At 38.4% G+C, this 17326-nt stretch overlaps 2 protein-coding genes across 8 annotated transcripts in view; one reads left to right on the top strand and one right to left on the bottom strand.

Annotated features, from left to right (window-relative positions):
* Nucleotides 1-12544, bottom strand: part of LOC126188975 (molybdopterin synthase catalytic subunit-like) — a 99727-nt gene extending 87183 nt beyond the window's left edge. For 2 of the 5 annotated variants that reach the window (XR_007537891.1, XM_049930749.1), the window contains exon 1: nucleotides 12009-12309. The gene's annotated coding sequence lies outside the window, so the exon portion shown is untranslated. Of the gene's footprint in view, nucleotides 1-12008; nucleotides 12310-12394 lie in introns of those variants that run through there. The other 3 variants (XR_007537892.1, XR_007537890.1, XM_049930748.1) reach the window with 3 other exon arrangements.
* A 136-nt stretch (nucleotides 12545-12680) lies between these two features.
* The window catches only part of LOC126188973 (bromodomain adjacent to zinc finger domain protein 1A), a 129961-nt gene continuing 125315 nt past the window's right edge, over nucleotides 12681-17326 (top strand). For all 3 annotated transcript variants that reach the window (XM_049930746.1, XM_049930747.1, XM_049930745.1), the window contains exons 1-4: nucleotides 12681-13114; nucleotides 13402-13540; nucleotides 14859-14998; nucleotides 15078-15161. In XM_049930746.1, coding sequence (XP_049786703.1) covers nucleotides 13002-13114; nucleotides 13402-13540; nucleotides 14859-14998; nucleotides 15078-15161 — 476 coding nt within the window. In that variant the 5' untranslated portion in view covers nucleotides 12681-13001. The remainder of the gene's footprint in view (nucleotides 13115-13401; nucleotides 13541-14858; nucleotides 14999-15077; nucleotides 15162-17326) is intronic.

The following is a 17326-nucleotide window of genomic DNA, read 5'->3' as shown; positions in this document are numbered from 1 at the left end:
TCCCTAATGCTCTCCCTGAAACTCTCTACAACCTCTGGTTCTTTCAGTTTATCCAGGTCCCATCTCCTTAAATTCCCACCTTTTTGCAGTTTCTTTAGTTTCAATCTGCAGTTCATAACCAATAGATTGTGGTCAGAATCTACATCTGCCCCAGGAAATGTCTTACAATTTAAAACCTGGTTCCTAAATCTCTGTCTTACCATTATATAGTCTATCTGAAACCTGTCAGTATCTCCAGGCTTCTTCCATGTATACAGCCTCTTTTCATGATTCTTGAACCAAGTGTTAGCTATGATTAAGTTATGCTCTGTGCAAAATTCTACAAGGCGACTTCCTCTTTCATTCCTTCCCCCCAATCCATATTCACCTACTATGTTTCCTTCTCTCCCTTTTCCTACTGACGAATTCCAGTCACCCATGACTATTAAATTTTCGTCTCCCTTCACTACCTGAATAATTTCTTTTATCTCGTCATACATTTTATCTATTTCTTCATCATCTGCAGAGCTAGTTGGCATATAAACTTGTACTACTGTAGTAGGCATGGGCTTTGTGTCTATCTTGGCCACAATAATGCGTTCACTATGCTGTTTGTAGTAGCTAACCCGCACTCCTATTTTTTTATTCATTATTAAACCTACTCCTGCATTACCCCTATTTGATTTTGTATTTATAACCCTGTAATCACCTGACCAAAAGTCTTGTTCCTCCTGCCACCGAACTTCACTAATTCCCACTATATCTAACTTTAACCTATCCATCTCCCTTTTTAAATTTTCTAACCTACCTGCCCGATTAAGTGATCTGACATTCCACGCTCCGATCCGTAGAACGCCAGTTTTCTTTCTCCTGATAACGACGTCCTCCTGAGTAGTCCCCGCCCGGAGATCCGAATGGGGGACTATTTTACCTCCGGAATATTTTACCCAAGAGGACGCCATCATCATTTAATCATACAGTAGAGCTGCATGTCCTCGGGAAAAATTACGGCTGTAGTTTCCCCTTGCTTTCAGCCGTTCGCAGTACCAGCACAGCAAGGCCGTTTTGGTTAATGTTACAAGGCCAGATCAGTCAATCATTCAGACTGTTGCCCCTGCAACTACTGAAAAGGCTGCTGCCCCTCTTCAGGAACCACATGTTTGTCTGGCCTCTCAACAGATACCCCTCCGTTGTGGTTGTACCTACGGTACGGCCATCTGTATCGCTGAGGCACGCAAGCCTCCCCACCAACGGCAAGGTCCATGGTTCATGGGGGGATTTCACTTCTATACACGGCTAAACTCCATACAAATACTTTCAGGAAGGACTTCTGACACTTAAATCTATACTCAATGTCCAGAATGAGATTTTCACTCTGCAGCGGAGTGTGCGCTGATATGAAACTTCCTGGAAGATTAAAACTGTGTGCCCGACCGAGACTCGAACTCGGGACCTTTGCCTTTCGCGGGCAAGTGCTCTACCATCTGAGCTACCGAAGCACGACTCACGCCCGGTGCTCACAGCTTTTATACTCAATGTCAACAAACTTCTCTTTTTCAGAAATGCTTTTCTTGCCACTGCCAGTCTAGATTTTATATCCTCCCTGCTTTGACCATCATCAGTTATTTTGCTCCCCAAACAGCAAAACTCATCTACTGCTTTAAGTGTCTCATTTCCTAATCTGACTTTCTCAGTATACCTGATTTAATTCGACTACATTCCATTATCCTTGTTTTGCTTTTGTTGATATTCATCTCATATCCTCCTTTGAAGACAATGTCCATTCTGTTCAACTGCTCTTCCAAGTCCTTTTATGTCTCTGGCTGAATTACAGCATCACTGGCAAACCTCAAAGTTTTTATTTCTTCTCCCTGGACTTTATTTGTACTGCAAAATTTTCTTTTGTTTCCTTTACTGCTTGCCCAGTATACAGATTGAATAACACTGGGGATAGGATACAACACTGTCTCACTCCCTGCTCAGCCACTGCTTCTCTTTCGTGCTCCTCGACTCTGGTTCCTGTACAAATTATGAATACTCTTTTGCTCCCTGTATTTTACCCCAGCCACCTTTAGAATTTGAAAGAGATTTTTCCAGTCTACATTGTCAAAAGCTTTCTCTAAGTCTACAAATACTATAAACATAGGTTTGCTTTTCCTTAACCTATAATCTATGAGAAGTTGTAGGGTCAGTATTGCCTCATGTGTTCCTACATTTCTCCATAATCCAAACTGATCTTCCCCAAGGTCAGCTTCTACCAGTTTTTCCATTCTTCTGTAAAGGATTCCTGTTAGTATTTTGCAGCTGCGACTTATTAAATTAATAGTTTGGTAATTTTCACATCTGTCAACACCTGCTTTCTTTGGAATTGGGATTGCTATATTCTTCTTGAAGTCTGAGGGTATTTCGCCTATCTCATACATCTTGCTCACCAGATGGAAAAGTTTTTTCAAGGCTGGCTCGCCCAAGGCTTTCAGGGCTTTGTTTCAACTTAGGTCTTTCAGTGCTTCATCAAATTCTTCACACAGTATCACATCTCCCTTCTCATCTTCCTCGACATACTCTTCCATTTCCATAACATTGCCCTCAAGTAAATCTCCCTTGTGTAGCCCCCCTATATACTCCTTCCTGCTTTCCCTTCTTTGCTTAGGACCGGTTTTCCATCTGAGCTGTTGCTGTTCATACAGATGGCTCTCTTTTCTCCAAAGGTCTTTCTAATTTCTCTGCAGACAATATCTATCTTACCCCTAGTGATATAAGCTTCTATATCCTTACATTTGTCCTCAGATTATTGCTGCTTAGCCATTTTGCACTTCCTATCAATCTCATTTTTTAGATGTTTGTATTCCCTTTTGCCTACTTCATTTATTGCATTTTTCGATTTAGTCCTTTCATCAATTAAATTCAATATCTCTTCTGTTACCCAAGGATTTCTACTAGCCCTCTTCTTTTTACCTACTTAGTCTCCTGCTGCCTTCACTACTTCATCTCTCAAAGCTACCCATTCTTCTTCTATTGTATTCCTTTCCCCTGTTCTTGTCAATCTTTCCCTAATGCTCCCTCTGAAACCCTCTATAACCTCTGGTTCTTTCAGTTTATCCAGGTCCCATCTCCTTAAACTCCTGCCTTTTTAGTTTCTTCAATTTTAATCTGCAATTCATAACCAATACATTGTGGTCAGAGTCCACATCTGTCCCTGGAAATGTCTTACAATTTAAAAGCTGGTACCTTAATCTCTGTCTAACCATCACATTATCAATTTGAAACCTTCTGGTGCCTCCAGGTCTGTTCCACATATACAACCTTCTCTCATAATTCTTAAACCAAGTGTTAGCTATGATCACACTATGCTCTATGCAAAATTCTACCAGGCGGTTTCCTCTTTCATTCCATTCCCCCAGTCCATATTCACCTACTACTTTTCCTTCTCTTCCTTTTCCTACTACTGAATGCCAGTCCCCATGGCTATTAAATTTTCAGCTCCCTTAACTATCTTAATAATTTATTTTATTTTATCATATATTTCCCGAGTCTCTTCCTCATCTGCAGAGGATATAAACCTGTACTACTGTGGTGGGTGTGGGCTTCATATCCATCTTGCCTACAATAATGCGTTCACTATGCAGTTCACAGTAGCTTATCTGCATTCCTTTTTTTTATTATTTATTTATTTATTTTTACTTATTATTAAACTTACTCCTGCATTACCCCTATTTGATTTTGTATTTATAACCCTGTATTCACCTGGCCCGAAGTCCTATTCTTCCGGCCACCGAACTTCACTATATCTAACTTTAACCTAATATTCTAACCTACCTGCCCAATTAAGGGATCTGACATTCCATGCTCCGATCCACAGAACATCAGTTTTGTTTCTCGTTATAACGACATCCTCCTGAGAAGTCCCCACCTGAAGAGCCTACAGGGGCTTCTATTTTATCTCCAGAATATTTTGCCCAAGAGGATGCTATCACCGTTTAACCATACAGTAAAGCTGCACAACCCCGGGAAAAATTATAGCTGATGCTCCCCGTTACTTTCAGCCATTCGCAGTACCAGCACAGCACGACCATTTTGGTTGATGTTACAAGGCCAGATCAGTCAATCATCAAGACTATTACCCCTGAAACTACTGAAAAGGCTGCTACCCCTCTTCAGGAACCACACATTTGTCTGTCCTCTCAACAGATATCCGTCCTTTGTGGTTGCACCTACTGTACGGCTATCTGTATCGCTGAGGCAAGCGAGCCTCCCCACCAAATGGCAAGGTCCATGGTTCATGGTGGAGACTACAGCGTATGTACTGAAATGGTGAAATTAGAGCTGTCATAGATCAGAGCTTTGCTGTACTGAAGAACCTATAAAACATACTGGAAGGATTGTCAGGGAATTTGAGTTCAGGATTACAAGGCATTGCAAAATTGTTTGAAGTGTCAAATTTTGCAGTTTAATCATGAAACATGTTGCACAAATATTCATGGTTTAAGTAAGACATTACAAATAGTGTCAGATGCATTCTTCTTCAAACTTAACAGTTAGAAATTGTCTTTCCAGAAGGTACTAGTATTAAGTAATTCTGAGACAATGCAATCTCAAAGCTCAGATCTTAGATCCCCTAGTCCTTGCTCTTCCATTTTATTTATCATCTTACAGTTTTTTTTAGCTTTCACCAAAGGTCTCTTATATATCCTCTTCATTGAAGTTATTCTCCATTCCACTATACTTTAACCTTTAGAGGGTTTTAGATTTTGGTCCTTCCTTTCTCTGTATTTGTTAGTCCCAAGTTAATACATTCCTCAAATTTTCAACCCATTCCTCTAACTTCTCATGCTCCTTTCTCTATATTTCCTGCACTATATAACTGATAAGTCTGCCCGGGTACTGGGTGTTTGTGTTGTCCTCCTCATTCCATCATCATTCGTGACATTGGCTAGATTGGACTGCGTACAGATTGGGAATTTGTACGAGTGCTGATGACCGTGCAGTTGAGCGCCCCACAAACCAGTCATCATAACTGATAACTGCACAAGTTTATAACCTTAAGCATATATGCAGTTACAAGGAAAAAAACCACCCCTCTTCTGTGTACAGACGACTATAGATGCAAACCAACTATCACAGAACTTGTAACATAATTTAAAATATGAAAGATGATCAAAAACTCTGTTCAATTTGCTTTTAATGTTTATTGTTCATTACTTCAAATTATATGCAAATGGTGTTCCATCTTTCCTACAGTAGTTCACTATTTTCAAATACTTGACATATTTCATCCAACCTCAAAATTACTGAACAAATACTGTCTTTAAATTTGCTCTCCAATGGACGATTGGCGTTGCTGAGGTAAGGTACCTGCTCTACCTCAACAATACAGACAGCTGCATATGCAGCCACATTGGAGGGGTACCTGAGAGATGCCAGAGTAACATATGGTTTCTGAACAGGTGCAGAAGCCTTTTCAGTAGTTGCAGGGGCATCAGTCTGGATGACTGACTGATCTGGCAACATAACATTGGCCAACATAGCCTTGCTGTCTATGGGTCAGAGCATGGAATATTAAATTGCTTATTCAGGTACGTAAGTAAGACAGTTTAAAAAGGAGGACAGAAAGGCCGAAGTCAGATATAGTGGAAATTTAGGGTGAACAGGACTTCTGTCAGATGAATAGATGGTTATAAATACAAAATACAGGTTGGGTAATGCACAGTATGTCCAATAATAAGAAAATAAGAATGCGGGTAAGTTACCATGAATAACAATGTGAACACATAAGAGCCAAGGCAGACATGAAGACAACAATCATCACAGTAATGCAATTATACACTGAAGAGCCAATGAAACTGGTACATCTGCCTAATATCATGTAGGGCCCCCGCGAGCACACAGAAGTGCTGCAACACGGCATGGCATGGACTCAACTAATGTCTGAAGCAGTGCTGGAGAGAATGGACACCATGAATCCTGCAGGACTGTCCATAAATTCGCAAGAGTACGAGGGGATGGAGATCTCTTATGAACAGCACGCTGCAATGCATCCCAGATATGCTCAATAATATTCATGTCTGGGGAGTTTGGTGGCCCGAGGAAGTGTTTAATCTCAGAAGAGTGTTCCTGGAAGCATTCTGTAGCAATTCTGGATGTGTGAGGTGTTGCATCATCCTGCTGGAATTGCCAAAGTCTGTTGGAATGCACAATGGACATGAATGGATGCAGGTGATCAGACAGTATGCTTCTGTATGTGTCAACTGTCAGAGTCAGAGATGGAGTCCCATATCACTCCAAATGATCACGCCCCACACCATTACAGTGCCGCCACCAGCTGGAACAGTCTCCTGCGGACACACATGTTCCATGGATTCATGAGGTTGTACAAGCTCAGCCGACGCATAAAACTTTGTGTCGTGCAGTTATCAAGTGTACATGAGTGGGCCTTTGATGATGTTTCATTGAACGGTTCGCATGCTGACACTTGTTAATGGCAAGGCATTGAAATCTGTGGCAATTTGCATAAGGGTTGCACTTCTATCACATTGAACGATGCCTGATGTTCATGGAACACTTGTGAAATGGTCATATGGGAAAATCCCCACTTCATCGCTACCTTGGAGATGCTGTGTCTCATCGCTTGTGCACTGACTATAACACCATGTTCAAACTCACTTAAATCTTTATAACCTGCCATTGTAGCAGCAGTAACCGATCTAACAACTGCACCAAACAGTTGATGTCTTATATGGGTGTTGCTGACCACAGTGCCGTATTCTGCCTGTTTACATGTCTGTATTTGAATATGCATCCTTATACCAGTTTCTTTGGCACTTCAGTCTATATCCACGCACCGTATGGTGGATTGCGGAGTATGTATGTAGATGTAGGTGTAGATGTAGATATATGCCTACCAGCCATGCAGATGATGAAAAGCTTGAAACAATGTATGATGAGATAAAAGAAATTATTCATATAGGAAAGACAAAGATTTATTTATGAGGGGGAAGGGGAGGAGCTGGTGACTGGAAGTACACAGCAGGAAAATAAAGAGAATAAAAAATAGTAGAACATGTAGTGGGGGGAAAGAATAAAAGTGGAAGCCATGTGGTAGAATTCTGTACAGGGCATAATTTAATGATTGTGAATGCTTTGTTTAAAAATTATGAAAGAAGGTTGTCTATGTGGAAGAGACCTAGAAGGTTCCAAAGATATTATATCATTAAGCTATACAGTAGAGCTGTATACCCTTGGTATCAGCTGTTCATAGTACCAAGAACGCACAGACTTGTTGGCTAATGTTACAGGATCAGATCACTCAATCATCCAGACTATTGTCCTTGAAACTAATAAAAAGGCCACTGACCATCTTCAGGAACCACAAGCCTTTCCACAGATACTCTTGATTGTAGTTGCACCTACAGTGCAGGTATCTGTATTATTCAGATACGCAATCAAACCCAATTCAACAAGCTCTGTGGTTCCTTGTATAACACATGACGAACTGAATCTAACTGATGCAAGGGGAAAATATAAAAAAGCAGCAAATGAATCAGGTGAAAAGGGATATACACATAAGGAAAAAATGATACTGACAGAAAATGCAAAATGGGTAGAGGATAAATGCAAGGCTGCAGAAGCAAGTATGACAAAGGGAGAGAGAGAGAGACCACCTACAGGAAAAGCAGAGGGTCTTCGGAATTATCTACAGAAGAATGACAAAACTGACAGCTGACTATCTCAGGGAAGGTCAGTGTGGGTTCCAGAGTTATGTAAGAACATGTGAGGCAATATTGAGCCTATGAATTATATTAGAAGACAAGTTCAAGAAAGGCAAACCTATGTCTGTAAAATTCGTAGGTTGAGAGAAATGAGTTGACAGTGTTGGCTGGAATACAGACTCTGATTTCTGAATCTAGCAAGGGTAAAATACAAGAAGCGGTTGATTATCTACTACTTGTATAGAAACCAGAATGCAGTTATGAGTTGAAGGACTTGGAAGGGAAGCAATAGACAGAGTTGTAGTCTATCCACATTATTCAATCTATACACTGAGCAAGCAGTAAAGAAAACCAAGGAGATATTTGGAAAGGGGCTCAAAAGGCTCTGAGCACTATGGGACTAAATTTCTGAGGTCATCAGTCCCCTAGAACTTAGAACTACTTAAACCTAACTAACCTAAGGACATCACACACATCCATGCCCGAGGCAGGATTCCAACCTGGAACTGTAACGGTCGCGCAGTTCCAGACTGTAGCAACTAGAACCACTCGGCCACTCCGGCCGGCTTGGAAAGAGGATTAAAGTTCAGGGAGAAGAAATAAAAGCTTGATGTATCCTTATGAAGTTGTAATTCTGACAGAGGATTTAGAAGAGAAGTTGAATGGACTAGGCAGTACCTTCAAACAGGATATTAGGTGAATATTAATAAAAGCATAACAAGGTAACGGAATGTAGGAGAGTTAAATCAGGAGATGCTGGGGGAATTATATTAGTAACTGAGACACTAAACTGGTAGGGGAGTTTTGGGACCGGAAAATTACTGATAATGGCTGAAGTGGATTGATAAAGTTGAAGTGAAAACTGGCAATTGTAGAAAAAGCATTTCTGAACAAGAGAAATTTGTTGATATCAAATGTTAATTTAATGTTAGGATGTCTTTTCTGAAAGTATTTGCTTAGAGTGTAGCCTCATACAGAAGTGAAATGTGGATGATATGCAGTTCAGGCAAGAAAATAGAAGCTTTTATAATTTGGTACAGACGATGAACACTTAAGATTGGATGGGTAGAGCAACAACTAATGAGGAGGTACTGCATCAAGTGGGGAAAACAAAGATTTATAATACAACACTGCTCAAAGAAGTGGCTGGTTGATAGCACACAGGCTGAGGTATCAAGGAGTAGTCAATTTGGTATAGAGGCAAGTGTGGTGTGTAAAAGTTGTAGAAGGAAGGAAGGAAGGAAGATTAGTGTTGATGTCCCATCAACATTGAGGACATTAAATATGGAGCATTAGATCGTGTTGGTTCAAGGTAGGGAAGGAAATTGACCGTGCCCTTTCCAAGAAACCATACTGGCGTTTACCTGGAACAATACAGGGAAATCATGGAGCACCTAAGTCATGATGGCCGGATGCAGATTTGAATTGTTGTCCTCCCGAAAGCGAGTCCATAAAAAATTCTGAGGAAGACCAAGGCTTGAAAACAGCAAACAAGTTCAGATTGATTTAGGTTGCAGTAGTTTTGCTGAGATGAAGGTCTTGCGGAGGACTGAGTAATGTGGAGAGGTGTATGAAACCAATCTCCAGACAGAAAACCACAACTACTTAAATTTGAACTGTACTGGAAGATTTTTTATTTTATTTGGAAGAGGAGGGGGCACAAATGCTAAATAACACAGCTGGATATGAGTTCACGTGCACAGAATGATTGCAGTAAATACTAAACCATACAACAGTGTGGAGAGGGGAATAACCACTACCATTCTGTGACGTCAATAATTATATTGTGAAAGATGCTGTGGGAATAGTTAATACCATCCCCCGCCACCAGCAGCTCCCAAATATTACTGTTGTAATGTTCTGACAGCTAACTTATTGTCATTCACCTTTTTGCCTCACAATACAAAGATTTTAAGTCTGAATTACAATCACTTTATTTTATATGCTCTTTTCAATATTCTTTGTACATGGATGAACCAGTTTTGTGACACAGAACACAGTCTGGAGATGGCAGGACGGAGATTTTATGCAGGTGGATAGCCAAACAGCCATGTCCAGTAGTCAAGTGAAGTGTGGATACTACTATTCTTCTTGGTCCTTCAGGTACTATTATGACATCCATGCGGTTTTCCCATCTCTTTCCCTCACATTGTATTTCATTAGATCATTTCAATTTGTATCGTAATATTGTTAAATTATTAACAGTGTGTTTCGCTGCAAATACAATAGGTTGGTTTTTCCAATCTGTTTAATTTATTTGCCCTTTTTGGCAAGGAAATCTGCATTTTAATCATCATTTAAACCACAGTGAGATGATATCCACTGATTGCAGTTCTCTCGTTCTTCTGTTGTAGAGACTGAACGACTTCTTGGATTTCTTTAACTTGTATGAGTTTTGGATCTTGTATGTGGATAACTACCAAAACTGTTGGTCTAAAATCAGAAAATATGACTGCTCTGTGGAAAATATATAAATAGTTGTTTAGCGGTCTTACTGAAATTCTTTTAGCTTCAACTTTACCTTCAAATTTGAACAGAATGGTTCTACGGCTTGGTGCAAAGAGAAAATTTGGCTGTGTATTTATATGCCAATGTTTTGTTCAGTTTCCATTTAGCCCTCTGTGTAGATGTGGAGCCACTCATTTTCAGGGTGTTCCACAATTATTTTTCTAATGCTGTAGCTCTTATTACTAATTTATGAATTTCACTTTTACTATACTTATATGTTACGTATAGTTTCCATTGTAAGTGAGGGAGACTAATGGACGAGCACCAGCTTCTGGCAGCTTGTATTGCGATCTTCTCCCACTATTTTGCACATAAATGTCTGGCAATCTCTATGAAACAAAGAGAATCTATAGTAAACTGAAACATATTTGAACAGAAATGAAATTCTGTCTATATTACACTACATTCCATTAATACTTGTTCCACAGAAAATGAATGCAACATTTTGTAATGATTTGGAACATATCAGTTTAACATATGTTTTCATTATATATTTTTTAATTTTTTTTCATTTACTTCTTGATATCTAAAAATTCATCTATTGAGTAAGAGTTGTCATTCAGAAATTCTTTTAATTTGTCCTAAAACGTTGGTTGGCTATCTGTCAGAGTTTTAGTACAGTTTGGCAAATGACCAAATATTTTTGTAGCAGCATAATTCACCCTTTCTGCGCCAAAGTCAGATTTAACCCAGAATAGTGAAGACCATTCTTTCTTCTAGTGTTATAGCAATGCACTTCGCTATTATTTTTTAATTGGGATGGGTTACTAATAATAAATGTCATAAGGGAATATATCTCGAGTTTCTTAAATAAATGTCCTGATGGTGATCTTATGAGGGCACCAACCATTATTCTTATTACATGCTTTTGTGCAATGAATATGTTTTCTCTTAATGATGTATTACCTTAAAATATGAAGGAAGGGGGGGGGGGGGGGGGGAGTTGTAGTCAGATGGGGCTGATGACACTACTGTTTGGTCCCCTCCCACAAATCAGCCAATTGCTATAGGACTCTCACAACGGTTAATTATTTGTACCTTCTGTGTTGCATAATTAAGACCTTCCTCCATGATTGTAGTTTCATTTTTACAACTGTAGCACGTCTTGTTGGGAAAATATGGTACGGTGCTAAGCACTTAGCGATGAGATGTTATGAATTAATTAATAATAAGTCTGGTGATAGAAAAAAATTGGGTTGGGTATCCCATAACAGGGTTAAAGTTACTCTTACAGCACATTAAAACAAAAAAAAAAAAAACTGATTAACGTCCAAGGGGGGGGGGGTGGCGCTTTAATTGATACTGGCATTATAAGGGCATAATTTTCATCACTAAGTACGACCAAACATTTGATAAGGCACACACTGTAGCTAACTAGCTCTTCTCTAAACCAAACAAAATTTCCTTCGGCCGAGGTGGTAATTGGCTGTCTGTTCAGCAAAATAACAAAAAATTAGCTACTGCGGAATGAAAGAAGTGCTGATTTCAATAGGGGTCATTGGCTGCCAGCGCCGTGTGATTGATGAAGAATGACGCTGTACAGCAAAGAACTGCGTACTTCAGTTTCTTGTAAAAACGAAATTGACAAAACATGGCCCTTTAAGATCCATATTATGCAATGTCCTTTCCGTGGCCACGCGCTTAAGACCCATCGCAATCTAATCAATTTACTTATTAACTAGAAGTTGGCAAAATTGAAGGCTGAAAACAAAGCATAACGAATAATTTATTTCAAACTACTAACTAGCCACTTGTCAATCTCAAAAATGAAACTTTTACTGTCTCACAGAAAACTAAAATACAACTGTTTCGTACCTTCCATAGTTCTCAGATTTTGGGGATAGACACGTAGTACCTCCCCCAGATCGAATAACAATAAAAACTGAATACAGTTATGTAAGTGTTTAGCAGCCGCATTAATCCCTGATAAATAGACTAAGTTCGGTAGAAACTGTGGTCTGATTGGACTGTAGCAAGCTACAGATTACCGGGATTAAGGGAAGCATATTATCATTATCACATATTACGTTGAAGGAATGTAGATGAATACGAAACGTATCTTGTAATTAATTACATTCTCTATGCTTGCATGCATGAAGATCTGTGCACTACTGGTGACATTCAAAATCTCTGATTACATTTGAACTTCAATGCTCAAGCTGAAGACAACAGATAAATATAAACTTTCTTTAACGAAATACCTTTTTATAGTAAATATTAATTCATTGCGAACTAAAACTAGTTGAAATTAAAAAGCGTTGACTCTTCTTTTTAGAGAGATTCTGATCTACTGTCATTACAAACCCGAAAACTGTAGGCACTCGCTATTAAGGGAAAGGGAAACCTTAATTCGTGACTTGCCACAGTAACCAACCTCGTAGGAAACTTTTTCACATAAATGGCTACATTATATTTTTATCTTTACGAGAAACTGTGAGTACAGTCATGGACCTTTCTGCTAATGTTGGCATGCTTGTATACAAAATTGCCGCCTGTTTCTAGTTTTTATTTATTCCATGTACCAATCGCGGTTTTCGGAAGTGTGTAAAGTGCAATCACCTTACTAAATATGTTTTGATCAAATAATTATACATCATCATTGGTAAATGGAAACAGATTAGTGTATTTTATTCTTTAATGCAGGTTATTGTTGCTCCTGGAGCCTTCATTACGTACTCTAGGCAGTGTAGCTGTTGTTACAGAACCTGATGGCAAACCAGCATTACAGATTAATGATAACGCATTAAACAGTGTTCTATACGTGTGATTACACTAGAAACAGCAAATACGTGTTAGTCATTGTGTAAAATGCCCTATCTTCACAAAGAACCGTTTAGAAGAGTGAAACCACCGAAAGATTTGCGCGACGAAGATGAAGTGTTTTATTGCGAGATGACTAACGAAGTGTTCCGGAATTACGAGTAAGTATGTTTTCACGATAATTTTACTGTGCCCTACGAGTATCCATGATTGTTACTTGTTAAAAAATGACCTCGTTGTTGAAATTTGTAGCACAGTCTCATCCAAGAGCGAGAACTGTCATTAAATGGCGAAATCTCTTCAAAAGCACGTTTTGTAATTAGTATGTAATGTCGTCCATTGATGTATGTGATTGTGCTTTTCAAGCTTTACGTTCTCATTGATGATGACTTCAGTTTTCATGCAAATAGCCCCTGAAACACAGTAAAAAGCATAATTTATGTTTCAGCGATTTCTGTGAACGCATCATACAGTGCAATTCCCTAGTATGGTCATGCGGCCTATCGGGAAAACCAGATTTAACATTTCAGGAAGCGTTGAACAGCGAAAGAGAAGCAAGAAAAGCTCTGAGGGAATTTCCTGTCGAGGTAATATAAAAATTTGTGTTAAGTAGTGGACACTTTTCAACTCAAGATTGTGCTAATGCCACATATAAAGGGCTATACCCTTCGCATTTTAATTCACAGTAGAGCTAGTCAAAATGTACATATTAACTGAGATGGTGATATCCATTCTTTTCCTTTAAGGGTTCTAAGTACATAGTAGTAGGGGCTCTTGTTGCTTGGTTTTTTTATTTGACTTGTTGGGACATTTTTAGAATAACTGTTTATGCAGTTCCAAAAATTCTGACTATTGCCACCAGGATAATACATTGCCCTGTGCTCATTTGAATTTCTGCACAATATAGTAATTAAGAGGTCACGTACATTTTGAATAACTCCACAATTTTATTCCAGTTCATAATGTCTAGTACTTCAAGTAAGGATTGTATGAGTGGTTTTTTGATGTTTTGAAGTCTGTTTGACAGATGTTAGTTAATGGCAAATGCAGTTTAAATAATATAGTTGTGGATGTAGTTGTTAATTTTGAATGTTGTCGTTATTTGTATAAACTTTTATCATAAATATGGTTTTCCGTTTCCATTGTACTTAAATAGGTACTTCCTGTAGGCCTGTTTATTCATTTATCATTGTACATTCTTATCTGAAGGGACTCTTATCACACTTACTATTACACAACGTCATAGCTTCCAAACTGCTGGCAAAGAAAACTTGATGTTACACATCTGAACTTCTTGTGATGCAATATTATAGGTGTAGATGTTTTTTAGCCTTGTGTCTGCTTTAGGTCTATGCCAGTTTTACTCTTCTGCAGACTTCATTGATGTTTGGCGAGTATCTCCAACGTCTCTAGTACTGTGCACTTATCTGATCCTCATCTGTAGCTCGTGGTCTAGTGGCTAGAGTTGTTGCCTCTGGATCAAGGGGTCCAGGGTTTGATTCCTTCCCGGGTTGGGGATTTTCTCTGCTCGGGGACTGGGTGTTTGTGTTGTCCTCCTCCTCCTCCTCCTCCTCCTCCTCCTCCTCCTCCTCCAAACATCATCATCATTATCTGATCCTCGAATATTCATGAATCTATTTTTCTGTACACAATATTAGAGCAGTTTATTGCACTTTGACCTACAAAGATATCTACCGTAGTAAATTATAATTGATGATGGAATGTTAAACAGATAGTTTCTTTTTAATGGTTGTGTATGGTACATTCACACTGTGTTAATGTTATCCCACTGTATTGTAGCAAAACAGTTTGTTATTGACAATTCAGTTTTATCAGTTATATGGGTAATTTTGTGTGCGGTATTATTTTCTTCCCATATTTTTTGGTGTTTGTTTGAAATTACAGCTCAAAGTACCAGTGTTGTATTTAGCATCATTGACGCAGCGATCATCCCAGAAAGAAATGATGGAAGATGTTTACTCGTATATAAAAGACAGATACTTCGTCGGGGAAGTGGTGGAGGTGTTGTTTGGTGAAAATAAGTGGTAAGTTTACTTAAAGCATAGAGCTGTGTAAATTGTTTTTGTAAGACAGCTATTACCTATTTTAAAAATTGTTTTGTAGGGTTGACTGTCACATTCTGCAAGTACGTGCTCCAACAGAAGAGGAGATGCAGAAAGAGAAACCAATAAACAACCCAGATAGCAGGTATAAACACAATAAAATATTTTATATTTCAAAAGTTGTTTTTTTTATTCATGTGTTGCCACTAAGTCGTGTAACATTTTGCGGAATTCCAGAATTGAGCCAGGGTTCAGTGAAAGCACAGTTAACACCAGTTGTTTTGGGAAAATAAAACTGAACTATAACTGGATAAATACACGTTGTCTACCTTAGTGATTGACAGCTGCTAAGTGCTACTAGAAAGTGATGACAGATTTCTTCTTTTGTTCAAAAAATATATCTTGATTTTAGTAACGGTTATCTTCTGTGCAAGGTGGTGTAATGTTGATGAGTTTTATGCTGCTGCTGCTGCTGCTGCAGCCGATTTGTCACTCGTTATCCTAAAAAGATTTAGGTTGGCAGTTTGGTTTGTAACATCTGTTGAGGTGTAGGCCATGTGCTATGAACCTCTTCTTGTCAGCTTTCTTAAAAGGTGCCAGGGCAGTGTGCATTACATCAGACATCATCAGTGCTATCCCAAACTCTGCATGAACTCTTAACAGCATTCTTAGTATGTGATTGATCAGTGTTAAAACAGTTTAGCAAAGAGAACATTGATGCAACAAGTCGTTGCCAATTATGTATGTCTGTTACATGCTTGCAGCTTTTTTGTCTTAACCAATTACTCTGGTGCGTAAAAAAAAAAAAAAAAAAAAAAAAAAAAAAAAAGTCACAACAGCATGTAAAACGGCTGTCAGCATTGCTGCCGGTGGGTAGGTGGCGTCAATGATTAGATGATTGTGCTAGGGTAGAGTTTGAATACCCCAGTGTATTGAAGACTACACACATACAGAACAGGTAGGTGATGGTGACATCAGAAATTAACAGTATTTCACCCTGCTTGCTCATATTGTGTTAATGGTTTTTTTGTTATCTTAATCATTGTTTAAGCTTATATTGTGCAAAAATAAGAATGTAAATAGGAAAATTTCCCTTTTTTATTTTTTAACACAAATGATGCTATGTCTTGCACTTAGCTGCCATTATCTGTGGACTAGTTAAAATATCTTTTTTTTTTAGTTATAATTGGTGTGTACAAATTTGTGGTTTGAATTTCAAAACATTTTTAGGTTTATTAGACTGCTTTAAATACGCACATTTTGTATTGCTAGTGTTAAATCTTGAATCTGAAGATGAAAGTTAAATTTAACAGTAATTATCTGAGAAAGAAAAGAAAGAAATTGTAGTATATAAATGTTTAAGCTGATGTGTGATTTTTCTGTTTATATATCTTTAACAGCTAATTTACATCTTAAGAAACGCAAACATTAGATAAAAACAAAATTTTGCATTCATAGTGGAGTGCAGTGTGATGCAAATTGAAACATGGAGAGATACACAAACCAGTGTTACATTTACTGGAGTCTTAATGCTCACATTCATTTCCTGGTCCGCCTGAAGTAGAATTCTTCACAACAACACAATCTGTCAAAATAATATGATAAACATATGGAGCAACTCATCTTCAAAAAATGTAGAATTGCTACAATTTTCAGGTTTTGTGTAATCTGAATTGTCATCAAATATTTTTTTCATCTGTAGACTTGTCAAGGGCTTTGTAAACAATTTTCTCCGAACATTACCCCTCTTCACTGCACTTTTTGAACACAAAATCAGTGGAAAAGCACGTGAAACATACGAAACACAACTTTAACATCACCTAATACCTACAAAGCCGGAGACCATAACAATGGTTTAAAAAATGGTGGATTGTTCAAGTGATATCGCTACTGTCTTGTACGAACCCTGCAGGCACCACAGATGATTCTGGGAACCATGACAATATGTTCAAAATTGCAGAAAGTCCTCTTAACTGGTGTGACACGGTATTATGTCCACTGCACTTCCTCTTTTTCTCCAAGCACTGTAATGTTACCTCAGAGTGCTTGGTGTTGATGAATATTGTTTCAACCATGAAAAAGCTCTTGACGGAGAAAAATAGTATTGGGTGTTATTTGGCACTTTGAAAGCAAGCAAGACTCAAATGGTGAAGCAAAAGGCACTATATACAGTGTTCTAAATAATATTTGGTGTATTGCTGTCTACATATTTTCTAGTTTTCAATCTGAACCTCTTAGCATCCATCTTTTGTTACTATATTGTGTGTTACATCTTCTCTCTCTCTCTCTCTCTCTCTCTCTCTCTCTCTC

This window comes from Schistocerca cancellata, chromosome 5, assembly GCF_023864275.1.
Source record: "Schistocerca cancellata isolate TAMUIC-IGC-003103 chromosome 5, iqSchCanc2.1, whole genome shotgun sequence".
NCBI classification, from domain to species: Eukaryota; Metazoa; Arthropoda; class Insecta; order Orthoptera; family Acrididae; genus Schistocerca; species Schistocerca cancellata.
This window is presented reverse-complemented; position numbering and strand designations above follow the sequence as displayed.